Source organism: Plectrocnemia conspersa, unplaced genomic scaffold (genome assembly GCF_051122295.1).
Source record: "Plectrocnemia conspersa isolate PC_06_02 unplaced genomic scaffold, ASM5112229v1 ptg000002l, whole genome shotgun sequence".
Taxonomy (NCBI): Eukaryota; Metazoa; Arthropoda; class Insecta; order Trichoptera; family Polycentropodidae; genus Plectrocnemia; species Plectrocnemia conspersa.
Window position 1 is genome coordinate 3814770 of NW_028277166.1, and position 17801 is coordinate 3832570.

A 17801-nucleotide genomic window follows, 5' to 3' on the forward strand; every position below is an offset into this window, starting at 1 on the left:
TTTTTGTTAAGAAACTCTGACATCATCAGAGCGAAACTAGCCTTTGAGCTAACGCCAGTGTTTTTTTTCTGTACTGCAGGACTTCTGCAAGATCATAAACAGTCAAGGTAATTCGCCATTAACGAGAGACTCGAGCAAAGAATCGAGTCCTTCCACCAAATCTGACGATACGCATCCCAGCATTGTCAGTTCGACCAGTAGCTATCCGTTGAACTCTTGGATCAATCAAAACGCTGGAGAATCCATGGCTGCTCAAGAAGATATATCAGTCGCTTTGAGTCTATCGTTGAGTTGCGATGAAGATAAAGATAAAGATAAAAAGATCACTCCACCTTCGAACTTCGTACCGACTACAATAGACATAGTCAATAAAGATCTAACAGACTCTTACGGATCATTAAGCACGCATCCAATGATGATGAAATCGTTGAGCTTAAGTCAACACCATGGACTTCAAAGTATGCTAATGTCAAGTAAGTCTCGATGATTTAATATCAATCTAAACAAGGTACTTTTTATGTTGTGTATTTATAGATTCAATGACTTCGTCAGCTATGACATTCAGCGCTGATAGCAGCGCTCTGTCAGGAAATGACCTTAGGAACTTAGATTTGTTGATGGGTGACTCTAGATTGAGAATGGCAACTTTGACGTCGTCCAATCATAGTTTAATTGAAGACGAAACTTCGCCGGCCGATAGTTTAATCTCATCGAGCACTGATTCTAACAACGATATGCCTATAATGGAAAAAGACATTACGATGTCTTCATCTGCTTATCATACAGCTGATAACAAGACTTTAGAAGCAAGCAAAGATGAAGATGAAACTTGTATGGAAGATAATTTAAAGGATAAAGACTCGAATGAAAAGTAAGGAATACATATTATTTTGCTTAATCTTATGATACTCAAATCGGTAATTTTATAGATCTCCTAGCAAGAAGAGCCCTCGCAGCCCAGATACGCCAACAAATGCTTCAAACTCTCTATCGCTCTCTGAAGGCCGAGATTTCCTCATCGACGATGAGATTGCAGATCAACCGGCACTAATTTTTGAAGGTATTATACCAACCTTGAATCTAATCTTAGATTAGCAACGTATTATTAATTGCTTTGTGTTGTTTTGTAGCAAATAGCACAGCTGAGCCACCGACATCATCGCTGCAGCTGCTCAATTTAAACACCACTGATAATACACCGACAATCCAAGATACTAACCAGCATGCAAATAAAATGAAGGGTGAGTGTCTTAAGCTTTGTTAAAAAATATAACAATATGTAAAGTAGGATTTTATTCAATAGTTACTGCTTCTCCTCGGATGCGTCCAAAGCGCTCTCCTTCTTTGGATACATTATCACCATGCGACAGCATCGCTTCTGATGATTTGATCATGGATATGGAATTGAATAATTCCATTACAAGTTTAAACAGCGTGGATGAATACATTGATAGGTATTTGATTTTTTTTGTTTGAAATTGATTTTGATGATTAGTTACTGATCTTTTTATGCTAATAGATTGGACGGTTCGATAAGGAGCGGTTTAAACTCTTTGGAAGACATTCAACTCAGAGAAGAACTTTTGAAGTTGAGTGTCAAAAAGTTTTCTAGTCAAATCTTGAACAGTGACATGTTAGGTGGTAATACACCCGTGAAAATCAACTCTAATTCCACCAGCAACAGCAGCTTACCAAACGTTGGGTGAGTGTTAATTTATATTATTAAATAAACGCAATTGGTACCTGTATCTTTAGAAACCTTTGTATAAAATAGGTAATATTACTATTTTTGATCCATAATAGAAATATTTTCTTCCGTATGTTCCCAACAAAAAAGCTCAAAATTGCTATCCACTTTACAAGAAGAACGGCCATTTATCTTCTAAAATCACCGTAACAGTTCGTGTGAACTAACATTTGATTGACATCACTTTTGTTGCCTGCTGCAATTTCATATGAGTCTCCCACGTTCAAATTAATATTTCGTTAGCCCAATTCACACTGCAACGCGTCTATTGTTACAGGTGATTTTTTTTCAATTTGCAAAAATCTCTTATTGATTTATATATTATATGTACATGTGCACGAAAGCCTGCAATGCGCAAACCTAACGCAATTTGCAATCTTTCAGAAGTTTGTCTTTGAATGTTAGCCAAATGGTCTGATAACACAAAATATGCGTCTTATTTATTCAGTTTTAATAATTATTTTTAAAACAAATTACAGAATAATTTTAGTACATTCTTGAAAGTGTAATAAATTTTAGTATATATTAGAATTTTATTAGAACACGTGTTTGCTATAAAATTACGTGAATAATTTATAGTGAGTTTACTATCTAAACAACTTAATTAAAACGGTATTTTAATGAAGCTGTGAAAAAAGGTGATGATGATAATTAACTATGTACTATACATATCAGTATATATGCTAGTTAATTTATAAATAGAAAGGTGTTATTTAATTTATTAAATTAAATTATAGATAAAGTTCTGTAAAAGAACGCCTTATGTGCAATACAAATTTCTTAAAAGGAATTGCTTATTGGTTAATGGATCGAAATAAATCTACATAAGTATATTTCAATTAAATTTTAATGGAATTTTTATTAAAGTATAATAACTTTATATTTTATTTAAATTATTGACTTAAGAACTGCAAAAAAGTAATAACGTGTGATGGAAATAAATGTGTATGTTTTACATACAATTACTCTTTAAATTGCTTTATTTGTGTGACTTTAAAATATAAAAAATATATATAGCGGTATCGCCGTACATGTACGGCGATCGATATTTCACTGTTTTGAGGTACCCCATATAGTTATATATGTACATATATAATTAAAGAAATTAGAAATAAAAAAATATGTATAAAATGATTTTTATAGTAAATAATATGATTTTTATTAAAATAATTTTCTGAATTTATTCATTTAAATAAAAGTTACTTAAATTATTTCATTCTAATATGTAACTAAATCTGTGTTTCTTAACTTGTATTTTTGGTGGAAATTAAAAGTTTTCATATGAAAGCATACTTATATGCTTTATATTACATATATTATGAATAAATTTGTTCATTGAAATTAAAATTAATATTAATATGTTATTATATTTTTTGAGTCAGATCTTTAAAAATAAATTATGTTTGACTTAAAGTCTTTGATCTCCAAAAATATATTTTTAAGCAAAATTAATAGGTTTTTTACCCGGAAGAAATCTTATAGAGTACAATTTATATTTTTAAGATTTTTATAAATGGGTCTTAAGCTTATTAAATTAAATTACAATTAATTTTACATAAATTATGTATAAAGGCAGTAACTTAAAAAACTCCAAAAAATATTAAAATATGTGTAATGTTATGTCATTGATCTCTAAAAATTTAAAGCGCCTTAAAAATATATTTTGCGTGCAAACCAAAAGTAAAATTTTATACAATGTATATATTGATATTTAATAAATTGGTATTGAGATTTAGTATAATTTGCTGAATCAAACTTTAATTACTTTTAAATAAATTATTTCGGATTTTTCAATTGCTTCATTACTTCAAAACCTACAAAAATATTAGCAAATGTGTAACTTTAAGTCTTTGCTCTCTAAAAATATATTTCAAGTTTAAATTAAAAAGGTTTAATCGAAATAAATCTTATATAGTACATTGTATTTATTTATTATTTTTTATTAATGGGTCTTGCAATCATTGTACTATAATTACTTTTACATAATCTAGTCCTTTTAATTGCTTTATAGTTATAGAGACGGTGACTTCAAAAACAACAAAAAAATAATAAAAGATTTTAACTTTAAGTCTTTGATCTCTAAGAATCTATTTTAAGTGCAAATTAAAATACATTCCAAATCAACAAAAAAACAGATGTTGCAACTCTTATTGGTTAAATTTAAATCGCTTTAAATGAAAAAAATCTTTTAGGTGTTTTATAAAATGTCTCCAAATAAATTGCTCGATTTATTAATTTAAATCAAAATATATTTTTTTATTCATTGCGTCAGTGACAACAAATCTACTGACTGCTATCTTCATTTTTGCTCCCTAAACAAATATTTTAGGTAAACTTAAATTTATTGTAATTTTTCGTTAATAAGTATAATTATCGAATATTGTAATATAAATTATCTGTGACTTCAAAAACAACATAGAAAATAATAAAATAAGTAATTAAATTAATGAGATCAGTTAAATATGTATGCGCTTATCGATTTTTTTTTATATATTATGTAAAAAAGAAAATTAAGCTCCATTTAAATAAATTTCACATTATTTAGTCACTGTGACAATCTAGTAAAAGTGCATAATTTTAATTTAAAAAATGTGATTTTGTAATCGTGTTTAATCTTAACATATGATTCGAAATAATGCATCTATCTATAGTTACAAGTCACACATAGTTGAAAAAATTTAACTGAAAACTATAAATATAAAAAAAATAGTATATGCGTTCTCCATTCGTTACTTTGAAACCAAAGAAATAAATATTTTATAAAAAATACTAAGCAATTTACTGAAGCGATTCTCATACATAAAATAAAACTTTCTCTGCTTATATATTCATTATAATAATACAGCATAAGCATCGCATTTTTAATGTATCTATTATTAAAATCAGTCATGAAAAATAAGTTTTAAAATAATCATGATTGTACAAAACGTATTTCTCAATGAACCCTAATCATAATTATGATCAAATCTTAATTAATAGTGTAGCACGTTCACAAAATTATAATTATTTTTCTAGTACTTGAAACTAAATAATATTTTCCATAAAGAACGATCCGTTTTCGTGCCGCACGCTACACCTAAACCCAATACGAATGAATAATTTACTATAATTTATTGCGCAACCCCAGATTCTTGCTTTGCCCATTTTTAGATGGGAGTCCTAATGCGAAAATCGTGAGAATTTCCAACCGATCGATCGGATGAACATAAACAAGAACAATGCCGACAAAAAATCAACGTAATGGCGTAATGTATCCAAATCTGCTGTGCCATTTAAGCATTCGATATTACTTTTTTTTTTAGAAAATATCTCTGGTATATTATATTTTTTCGGTCACGACTATCGTATATTCCACGTGTTGTGAGATAGAAGAGGGGAAATCTGACCGTTGGATATCGATTCCATCTCGGTAGTGACTTTCATTATGAATGCTTTGGGAAGATTTGTTCTCTGCTGCATCTTTTATATATCAATGATTAGTGTTTGTTGAATTTGAATCACTTGCTCTTTCGACGTTGATGCATGTCTGTGTTTATTAACTGGTTTAAAAGTGAGTCATCAATTTGAACGAACATCTGGAGATTCGCCATATGCTATTTACAAAGATCGCCTTTTAAAGACCATGAACATATTTTTATTCGATTAATAACCAGAAAAAAATTAGCGATACTTTTAAATGAAGTGTTTCTATATTTCTCATATCAGAAAGTATGTGTATTAATATATAATTAGATTAATTGAAAATTTGACATCATCTGATATCGGAGCTAACTGAGTGTAATCTAAAAACACAACTAAATACTGTGCAACCTTTAAATGCGTCACATTGATATACATATATTGTTAAACATATTCCTAAGTTCAAGATATTTGTACCTTGATAGCAGGAAATTACATTTTATAGAAAATTTAACTTTTCCTACTTATAAACTCATGTTTAAAATATAGAGCCCATTTTCGGAATTGGTAGCGTGTGACTTTTAGAGTCAGTTAGACGCCGGAAAAGGTAATAACAGTTTATTGTAAAAAATATATAATTTTCCTCTAAGTATAAACAGCGAAATTGAATTGTCGATTCTTGAGTCTTCGTCGAGCAAGTGGTGATCAATTGCTGACGAGTGATTGGCGAGCGAGTCATTCGTTATATTGTATAATGGTCCTTTGAGGAAGCTTGGACGAATAGGAGATGAAGATCGAATCGATATCTAAATAAAACGAATTATGGTCTAGCTTTACCTCCAGTCCAAGTTCAAGGTGCCCGTGTGATAATTACAAAAAATAATTCAAATAATACTTACTCGAATCGAAGTTATTATTTTATTAATCCATTTATATCTGATTGACTTACTCAGTTGGTACAGATTTACCTCATTGTAACACATTAGGCTTACACCTGTCAGGTTACAACGGAAGATTTATTAAAAAAATAAAAACAAAAATCTCTCAGAGACAATAAAATTAAAAATCACTAAGGTCCAAATAAGATTCGAATTATCTTTCAGGTCAATAGTCAGTGGTTTATACCACTCGTCTATCGTGCTAATTAATGGCTATTAATGTTAATAAATTGCCTTTGTAAGTCTGCGCGACTATTGTGCAATTATGTGTGTTTTACTGATCTCTAATGTTAATTGTTGTATGCCATACCATTGTTTACCTTCCCCTTTAAATATAAGTCACAAGTTTATATTTGATACGCTATCGACTTTAACCCACGCAGTAAGGCCATTTTACCGAAAATCGAAGGACCAGCGAAATATTTAAGTTGCTCTTATCTTTTTGTTTTGCCTTCTACGTAAGTTAACTATCACGTTAGCGCAGTACAAAAGCATTGGCTTAGACCAGTGGTCGGCAAACTTATTAGCCAAAGAGCCAAATATGTACATTACAACGATTAAAAAAAATTGAGAGCCAAATTTATTTATTAATTTAGCAAACCTTTATTATAATTTTCCAAATCAACACAAAGACGTTCAAATTTAGAGCTCCATATTTCATTGTTTTTTAAATCCGGCGCGTAAATGCCGGTGGATATTTGTGCCAGAGCCGCACTTAAGGGGCCAAAGAGCCGCATGCGGCTCCGGAGCCGCACTTTGCCGACCTCTGGCTTAGACTAAGCATTTCTTGACATAATGCAACTTGTAATGTGCATGTCATAAATAAATCAGAACACCATTATTGATGTCTCTCCTCGAAGAAAAGCAGAAGGTTCATATTTCATACGCGTGCGACCTTAACCCACGCGATAAAGCCATCTTACCGAGTTATAAATATTTAAGATGGTTATATTTTTTAATTTTGCTTTCTACGTTACATTGCAAGCCAGCACTATAAGAATCACCGAGCGGAAGTTTCTCGCTCGGCTTGGGATAAACATCTCTTGGCCATAATGCAAATTGTAATGAGCATGTCCTAAAATATGTATATTAATCGATCCTTTAACTACAGTATTATTTATGCTGAACTTTTATTTTAAAACAATAATTATTAGATCGAATAGGCTGTAAGGTCTGAACTGATAAAACAGAGGCTAAAGGTTCGGGTCCCCGCAGCTATTGATTTAAAAATATTTATTTTTAATCTTTCCTTGTAACCCAATGCGTTACAACGAAGTAAATCTGTACCAACTAGGTAAGTCAATCAGACATATTAGTTACCTATACCCAAGTATTAACCCTTTGAGGAATATCACCGTACATTTCTATACAAAATAATACCAATAAATAAATTAACATAACAAAAATATTTTATATTAATTTATAAAAAATATTGAGAGCCTCTGTATTGATATAAAAAAAAACAAATAAATTATGGACAGTGTTAAAATTGTTATGAAAATATGCGTTAAATTTACTCACTCCCAGGTGTATAATAACAAATTAACTCATTAATCAAAGGGTTAACCACCAGATTAATAGTCTGGAAATCGGTGGCATCTATATAATTATAAATTTATTATAATTTTTAATACTTTAATACATAATAGTTTATAATTAATTATATAGTTGGCACAGATTTTCAGACTATATGTCTGGTGTCCGGTGGACTTACCCAGTTGGTACTGATTTACTACGTTGTAACGTATTGGGCATACACTTGTCAGATTACAACGAAAGTTAAAAAATCGATAAAAAACAAATTTAAAATAAATAAAAACTTCGTTACATTGACATATTTTGCTAATAAGTATACTTAAAATTAATCTTTTCCTTAACTATGTTATTGTTTGTATTTATAGTTGATTTTAGATTTCATGCAGATAGTTAAATATAGCAAATTCTTATTCATAAAGCGAATAGAAACTGTAGTTTCAAGTGAAATGTAATACATTTTATAGAGGCGTTTTGATAAATAATTTATAATCATATTCACATTAGAAATTTTATGCAAATAATATTTATTCTGATGATGTACAATGATGAAAAAAAAATTAGTACAGGCTACTTTTAAATGCACCGTAAAAAAAATTTCGTTTAAAAGTAAGCATATAAAATTTAAATTAAATTAATTATTAATCACATAAAATTTAATTTAAATTCTAAAATTATTATAAACATAAACATGATCTTTTATTTTGAACAAATAATACATGTCAAAAGCCTCCTCTAATATTTACACTAACTGTACATTTTTACGCAAAATTTAATGCAAATTTTCAAATTATTTTAACAATAAAGAAATCGCTGAGCGTGACAAAACGCGTTTTCAATAGCTTTCAAATACAAACTACGCGTGAAAAATGGCGGATAATTGACATGTGCATAAAAAAAACATTAAAAATACAGTTAGCGAGGTAGTTTTAAAGCTTGTTTTTATTTATTTATTTTTATTATTTTCCATGTCGAAAGCTTCGTCAATATCTCAACCCAATTAAACCATGCTTCATGAACATACATTATTTCATACAAATAATATTGTCTGTAATTTCGCTAGTGTTATGCACCGCATAGCACACACTCTGGCGGTGATACTTGTTAACTAGAGCAAAATGGCTCATTCGTTCAACGACCGTCGGGCGGTCCGCATGACAGTCCAATTTTTACGCTAGCCATATAATCCAATAATCCACAGTGACTAGACCATAAAGTGGACATAACAATAGTACCAGTGATTTATTTAAAAATAAAAAGTTCAACGCCAAAAAATATATTAAAAAAAGTTTTTAAAACTTTAAGAGTGCATAGTGTAACTTATGGTGTTAATAAATAATATTTAAGAAGTGAAAAAGTGATATTTTAAAGTTAATTGTGCATTTATATTATATGACGGTAGTTATTATAATTGTCTTTAAAATACGCGTGTCGTTATATATCAAACTTGCTTGAGTATTTTATTTTATTTTATTTAAGAACATCTCTTCTAATGAAAATACGTTTACTTTGATAAACATATGTTATCATTTTATTTAATATGTAAAATAAAATCTATTTATAGATTAAAACATGCAGATATTTAGAGACAGTGCTAGCAAAACGTTAAATTTTGATACCATAACACTGATATGATTCAGTATACATATATTATTTATAGTTGATAAACATAATTTAACCTAAACAAATGAAAAGGATATGCACAAAATAAAATTTGTAATGTATTTTTTGAACCATATTAAAAAAAAACAAAATCAGCCATTTTGGTTTGAATCTATTTACAGATACAAAATATGCGGTTTTCCCAAATTGACGCATTTGTAACACATGCAAGTCTGCTATTTAAAGATATTTATTCCAGTGATTTTGATATCATGACTTATTTATATACACAATAAAATGATTGTTATTTAGCAATACTATGATCGTCTAAATTAAATCTAACCTAACTTATCTATGATACTATAGGGTACACAGAAAATATATTAGCAGATTCTATTAGTTTATTAAACTCAACATTAAAATAAAATAAAAATCGTTCATACTTATTGCGTGCATGCTATCGGAGACTTGATACTCAGATATCAAGTGTTCCAATGAAGATGCCATATAAACAATATACAATATATAAACATATTATAATTTAAAATATACACATACAGCTCGTGTCTAATACACAACATCGCCATTATTGACTGAGTCATAGGGGTGTGAGTTTTAGGGGATGAATCTGTTGGGGGAAGATATCGTCTCGCGTAGATGCATTCCAACTCTTCCATTCCAATTGTATTGTTTTTGCATTTTTATATAAATGTTGATGTCGGTAGACAAACAATGATTAATATTTTTTTAATTAAAATTAAACATATGTTACTGTGCGTCAATTTAACCATATTAAACTTTACTATTTGTAACATATGCCAGCATCTTAGTATGTATAGACTTTTTATCTTCACATTGTATTCATAATACGATATATGATAGCGTAGTTTGAACAGCTGCAAATGCTTTCATTAAATCCCTTTATGCTATCCTCTTACTTTGTAAGGGTATTGATCGTACCTTTTTTATAAATATAAAAGTTGGCTTAATTAGATCATAGCATATTAATAACTTGGCTTAATTAATAAAGATTTATAATAAAAATATACGTATATTCATATCAATAATAAATATGAATATTTGCCATTAAAAATATTTTTTGAAACGTTTTGTCTCTATGTAAAATAATAATAATTAGCTTGAATTTAATTAGCTAAGAGTTATTTTTTAATATAATGGTTAATTGCTATTTATAATATAAACCTCAAAATTTTCCGATTTGTATCTTGTAATGATTAGGCTGTAAAATAATATTTTTTCCTATACAAAATAAAACTTACGCAATAATTTATAATTTATCTAGTGTTTAGGTATTTTTTTATTTATATCTTAATGATTGGTTTATATAATATGTATTTCTTATAGAAAAAATATTTATAGGTTTTAATATTTTTAAATCAGTATCATTAGATGAAATTCATAACATAATATGTAAATTTAAAAAAGGAACTAGTACTGATGAACTAGATATAAATATAATTAAAGAAACATGGGAAATAATAGGAACTAAATTAAATTATTTAATAAATAAAGCACTCTCATTAGGAGAAATGCCTGAAAATTTAAAGATTGCTACTATTGTACCTATACCTAAAATAAAAAATAGTAAAAAAGTTGAAGAAATGAGACCAATCAACATGCTACCGTGTATAGAAAAAATAATAGAAGAAGTAGTAATCAAACAATTAAAGGAATTTATTACTTCTCAAAACATAATATGTGAACAACAATCGGGATTCAGAGAAAAGCATTCCACTGAAACTGCATTACAAGTAGTGATAAATGATTGGCTGTTGGCTAAGGATACAAACAAAATCATTGGAGCAGTTTTCTTGGATTTCAAGAGAGCCTTCGAAACAATAGACAGAGAAATAATGTTGAAGAAATTGGAGAGTATAGGTATAAGTGATATAGTTTTGAGATGGTTTAATAATTACTTATATAAAAGAAAACAAAAAGTTAAGATAAATAATGTATGTTCTGAAGAGAGGTTAGTGTATTATGGAGTACCACAAGGGTCTAAATTGGGACCATTGTTGTTTGTTTTATATATAAATGATATAGTTAATAACGTAAAAAAATGTAAAGTTCATCTATTTGCGGATGACACATTGATCTATTGCATGGGTGATAACATTGAAGAAGTTGTGAGTAATTTGAATGATGAATTAGGTGTGTTAGAGATATGGTTAAAGAATAATGTACTTAAATTAAATGAGAATAAAACTAAATGTATGTTTATTAATTATAAAAATGTGTTAGATGATAGTACCAAAATAGTAATAAATAACTCTAATATAGAAATAGTGGATAATATAAAATATTTAGGAGTAATTGTTGATACAAAATTAAACTTTAAAGAACATTGTAATTACATATTAAAAAAAATTAGTAGAAAAATAGGTTTATTATCTAGATTAAGAAATATATTAAGTATAAATACAAAAAAATTAATTTACAATAGTATAATATTGCCCCATTTTAATTATTGTGCAACACTTTTAAATATGTTGAATAAATTAGATAAACAAATGTTGCAAAAATTACAAAATAGGGCAATGAGAGTAATCTTAAATAAAAATAGATTAACTAATTGTAAAAGTATGATTGATAGATTAGAATGGTTGAATGTTCAAGAAATATTGAGTATGAATGTATTAGTATTTATATATAAGTTAGAAAATAATATGTTACCACACTATTTTAATAAGTATTTAATAAGAAATAAAGATGTACATAAATATAATACTAGAAATAAAGAAAATTTAAAAATAATTAAGTATAAGAAAACGAGTACGGCTAGGGGAATTATGTACGGAGGTTTTAATTTATATAATAGTCTTCCAAGAGAAATCCGAAACAGCAAAAATATAACGGGTTTTATAAATGGAATAAAAAAACACCTTCGTACATATAGAAATAAAATATTGTAATATTAAGTCTTTATTATTGTATATTTTTTCTTTCTGTTATGTATTTTTTATATATTTTTATATATGTTTACTAAATTTGTTAGATGTAAAGATTAGCTATTAAGCTAAATAAATTAATAAAATAATAATAATATTTTTTTACGTTTCGTTATGTTTGTAATAATAACCGAGACCTTAAAACTTATAGTAGTTTAGGTTATGTAGTATATTTTTATAAGGGTTAGGTTATGATAGATTCTTTTGTCGTATGTAAAAGAATGTTAATAGCAGTGGCGTAGCTAGGGTATGTGCCGCACAAGGCGATCCTTAAAATTGCCGCCGCATACATTTTTTGCAGGAGCATAAAATCAGCATTTCTTAAAATAATAAATTGGTTATTATTAAGCTCTTGTTATTTTAGTGCAATCAGTACTAAGAACTACACTAGACGATCCCATCGCGAATATTCCGCCCACAAGCAAGTGCCACCCGGGGCGGCCCGCCCCATAGCTACTCCACTGGTTAATAGTCAACCTTGTCTAAATATTAATAAATAAATAACACTTAAATCCTAACATAAATATTTAAAACTTTTATTTTTAGTATTTTTAATTCATTAGAATTAAATATAACTTACCATAAATGTTATTTGAAACTACATATATATATTTAAATTCATTTTTATAAATTAAACCTTACGTTAGGTATTATGTTTGTTATAAATAAACTTAATTGAGATATTTTGTAATAACTTTATTTGTTAGACTTGAACCTTTTTTAATAATAAATCCTAGTCATAAATAATTATAAATAAATAGCACTTACTTGAAAACTTATAGATTATGTATAGCTTAGATATTTTTGTTGTTGTTAAAATTTAGGTTGTTTTAACATAAAGGCTTATAATATTTACTTTCATAAATGATTATTTATTAGAATTAAGCATAACCTAACACAAAAGTAAATCGTAAACAAATAGATTTTTTGGGTTAATCTTGTTGGTAAAATCTAACCTAAGCTATGTATGTACATTATTACTTATATACATACATAGGTTAGGTTAGATTTTTTTATAATAAAAACCTTACAATAAGTAGTATTTTTTACATGAATAAATTTAGTTTAGATGCTTTATAATAACTTTAATGTTCACATTATTTCTTAGACTTAAGCATACAATATCATAAATTAATAAAATAAAACTTACTTTAAAACTTATAAATTAGGTAATGTTTGAGTATTTTTTTGGTTAAAATTTAACTTAAATTACCGTTCTTATGTTCTCTGTTAAAATTTAACTTAAATTACTATTTACAATCACAGAGTTTATGCATAATGTTTATTTATTAAAATTAAACATAACCTAACATATAAAATTGTTTGGTTAAAATAACTTATAGATTATTAAAAAACGTTACTCAACATTAATGATAATATTTATTATGGTGATTTATTGTATATAATTTTATACAAAAAAATATCCCACAGTTTTGACATTCACTTTCACTTATTAAAGATTTTATTTATATTTTATTATGACAATGTTACGAATTTATTATATACATATAATAAATCACCAACATCCGTACACATTTTAATCTACAGGTAGTTTTATAATCACATCAAAAAAATCGAAAGCTTATCTATAACTTCGCTTACACAACGCCCATACTAGTAGATTATTTTTCTGGCATATCTGGTATATCACTTAACGTTTTGCTTGCACAATTTCCCGTGATAGTCGTGCGGATCCCTAGAGAACATTCGCCACATCCAACTATTGTCTCTGCTTTGCGATGCCTGACGATAGCAGAGCATTCCGGTGCATTAGCCCAAACGGCGTCATGCCCTCGTGAGCTCACAAACTGTGACTGTGATAGTGATAACAGTGAAACTAGTGAGTCACCGACACCTGAGTTTGTGATGTGCGACATGAAGCAGTCCACCATCGAGAGGGAATGTCCTAAGTCTGGACTGGTGGCACAAGTGGTCACGTTGATGAACAGCAACAACATCAATGGGTAATGACACGATGATAACACTGTACAATTTTACTACGAAAAAAACTACCATCATTAGTTTCTATTTACAGAATTGAAAACCACTTTATTATCATTGTCCATTTAAGTGCCTCTCAACTTTTTCGTTAGGCAATCAAATATCTTTGTAAAAAATACACTAATAAGACTCTTTTAGTCTTCAATCATTCTAAAGAGAATAATAAACATATAGAATACTGCATTCAAAATATATGTACATTTTATAATATATAAAAATCATTCTTGAATACAATTAAGTAAGAACATCTGTTCTAACTTGGCATGACTTGTTTTTACAGCTGTGATGGTTTAAAGATGTTCATAATGTTTCAATACAGTTTTTCTGTATATGTATTCTTATTTTATAAGTTTTTAAAGTAGCTTTCTCGAGTCTCCATATAAGTCCATACACAAACAAGGTCTACCCAAATTTATCCTTCAGTTTTAATTCGTACTCCAAAAACCTACTTAACCTTTGATTACAAAACACCACAAAGACCAATTTGAAACGCAGTTCGTGTAAACAATTATCGTTGCTAAATTCAGACATTATTATATACAATTACATCGATAGCGCTTTGTTTTGTGTGTGATTACAGTTATCAGTGTAAAATTATAGACCGTCGGTTAAATGATACCGTGTTATCTTTTAAACCTGATATAATAATTTGTGTATAATAGTTAAATTCCAACGATTAAATAATGCGACCGGTTGCGTGGAAACGGTTGTACAAAACACAAGTATCGAGGAAAATCTTTAAGGGGTGAAAATTCGAAGGGTGAAATCGTCGTCCGTGTTCCTGAATATTTTTTAGGCTGAATAAGTTTTGGTATAATATTTACTGAAAGGTTGAAATGGAGTGACTATTACACATTAACATCTTTCATTGTGAAATATTGTTAAGAATAAAAAAAAGGTTTTGTAAATATCGTATTAATACATAGTCGAAGAAAACATAAAAGTTGAATGGGTTGACATAGATGCACCTGCATTTTACTGTCATAACGTAGATAAGTATATTAAGCCTTTTTATCGATTATGTTTCATGACGAATGTAGCTTTAAGCGAATGTTTTTGTCTTTATTGTTTTTTAAATTCACCATTAGATATTATTGATTTTTTTGTGTTAAAAGATATAAATTTTATGTGGTTGGACTACCAAAAACGTATCATACGTAGAAGGTCTTCTTCCTTATAAAGTACGCCTTCGCTTAAGAGTGTGTTAATTACTAACAAAATGGCGGATGTTAATTAAAATTATATCGTATAAAATTAATTTAATTCTCATTTTATTATTTTAACTATCTTACATAACAGTAAACCCAAAAATTCTAATTTATTTTATTTTATTAATTTCAATGTATGAAACAACAGTAAACTAAAAATTATTGTCAAAATAATGACGTATAACGGACATCATTTGCAAAGTGGCCGCTTGATTAGTTACGCCGCAATGTCAAAATTGGCTACTTGGTCTTAAGAGCCGCGCGTACGGCCATTGTTTTGCATTAAACGGACAATTATATAAACGCTACTATTATAGCAGTCCCGATTAACAAATAGCGCGTAAACGTTCGCCACATTGGTTGACGACCGCTGATGCGTGAAAGTCAAATTTCAAATGATTTAACAACCAGAGTAATAAACGCCATCGCGAAAAGTAATGGCCAAAAAACAATGACCAACAAAACGTCAATATACATAATCGATTAAATGCTACATTAATTAACAATAATACAAAATCAGTTAAATTATTCATTGTATACAATTTTAATTTAAAACATATATTTCATTATGTGAAAAGGGGATAACAGTATACGAAACGTAAAATATATTTAGCTTATTCCTTAATTATACTATACTATAATTAAAAATATGAATGTTTTTAATATATTATTCATATTAATTAAAAATATATTAAAAACAGGATAAACACAAAATTTAAATATAGTGTTTGATAAAAATCAAACAAAGGGGGGCTTTTATTTTATACAAATAGATTAAAATACGTTTTTTTTCTATAAATGATATACTCTGACAACCGTAAATCGATCTTGATGAATAATAATAAGATGTTCCTAATCGATTAAGTTGATTGTACTACCGCAATATTGGTGAATCTAATTATAGTAAAAAAATAATGTAATATACCAACCTATAATAATTCAATATAGATATTAGCATATTTTTATGGTCATTAAGGTTAATGGGTTTTAATTATAATTTTGGTTAGATTCTTTCACATCCAGTAATTTAATCAAAAAAATACTAATTTCAATTAAAATTTATAATTATGTAGTATCCACAATTAATTATTTAGAGTTGTATTACTGCAACAATATATATTATATATAATATAAAATATAATAACTATATTTGTTTAGATGTATATGAAAATAAATAGATGCGATAAATCTAAGCGTCAGATAGTGTTTCTAAAATTATTTATACTTAGAGAATTAGAGTACTAAGTCTAACACCGATATTTTGGCCAATGCGGCGATTCGGGGCGGAAACAGATTATTTGTATTGTTTAAGAAATATAAAGGTAGACTGTATTTGCGTACCGGTGGTTTGAAAATCGGTGAGATCGGTAATGATGTAATTCAAAGCATTGTGGAGACTTTGGTATATGTGGCGTATATATGCAACGCATTCCTTTGTATTTGAAATTGACTATATATTTTTTTTAATATTTCTAATTAAGTTGTGCATATAAATTATTGACGTTTAGAATTAGATTATCGCATAAGTACGGAGTGACATCATATATTCGCCGGCTCTATTATGATCAAATTAAAAATATATTCTACTTTTAATGAGTTCACTATTGAGCTACACATTTTATATACAAAGACTTTCCGTTTTCTTAGATTCTAAACTAAAATGAATCGCAGAAAAAAACGTGGATTTCTTTCCGGTACTCTTAATTGTATTATCATTGATTCTCAGCTATTATCGTCAGCGACTCGTTCGTGACAGCATCATCTTAAAACATGAAGCAAAATCTCAATCCGCCCGTGGGAATGATATCACCGTCTTAATTAGAAATTTCGTTCGTTGCTCTGGTGCACTCCATTTTTTGTCTCATTGTCGCCATTTTAACCGTTACCGCTATCACATAACCGGGGTTTTTGCCCTGTCGTAAAAAATGGCGAAACCGCTCGGAAGCGATTCGCCATAGTGCAGATCGAACCGATCGGGAAAAGGCGCTTTCTTTTTCTTGTTCCAATCGATCGATCACAATACACAACCATGACCAGTGGTTCGCGTTTCGAAACCCTAAAATTTAACCGAACAGTCGTGCAGAACGTCGGTTCACGTGCGATGCTGCGCTATCGCGTGTGAGTTTCATAGAAACTGCTGAACTATAAAGATGACGATGTACTCAATATACATAATAGAAACTAGAACATTTAATAGTTTAACGACGACTATAACTCAATCAGTAAAGCATTCATGCGACGGTCGTAAATCTTCATATGTTATTTCTTTATTGGACTGGGTATCCCGTGATCTTTAATTTAGTAAAGTATTTCCTTTATCGTGAAAGTAGATAATTTGCTATTTTTTTCCTGTCCCTATCTACTTACACAATATATCCTATTAATTGTTAATTATGAATAATAA

At 28.5% G+C, this 17801-nt stretch overlaps 1 protein-coding gene across 50 annotated transcripts in view; it reads left to right on the top strand.

Moving 5' to 3' along the window:
- Nucleotides 1–17801, top strand: part of LOC148237363 (uncharacterized) — a 75003-nt gene that overhangs the window by 44475 nt on the left and 12727 nt on the right. For 26 of the 50 annotated variants that reach the window (XR_015812731.1, XR_015812738.1, XR_015812739.1 and 23 more), the window contains 6 exons: nt 80–473; nt 535–871; nt 930–1060; nt 1131–1241; nt 1289–1454; nt 1520–1702. Coding sequence is in view for 38 of the 50 variants with exons in the window: in XM_088206046.1 (XP_088062172.1) it covers nt 80–473; nt 535–871; nt 930–1060; nt 1131–1241; nt 1289–1454; nt 1520–1702 (1322 nt within the window). In the remaining 12 variants the exon portion in view is untranslated. The remainder of the gene's footprint in view (nt 1–79; nt 474–534; nt 872–929; nt 1061–1130; nt 1242–1288; nt 1455–1519; nt 1703–17801) is intronic. The other 24 variants (XR_015812732.1, XR_015812733.1, XR_015812734.1 and 21 more) reach the window with 1 other exon arrangement.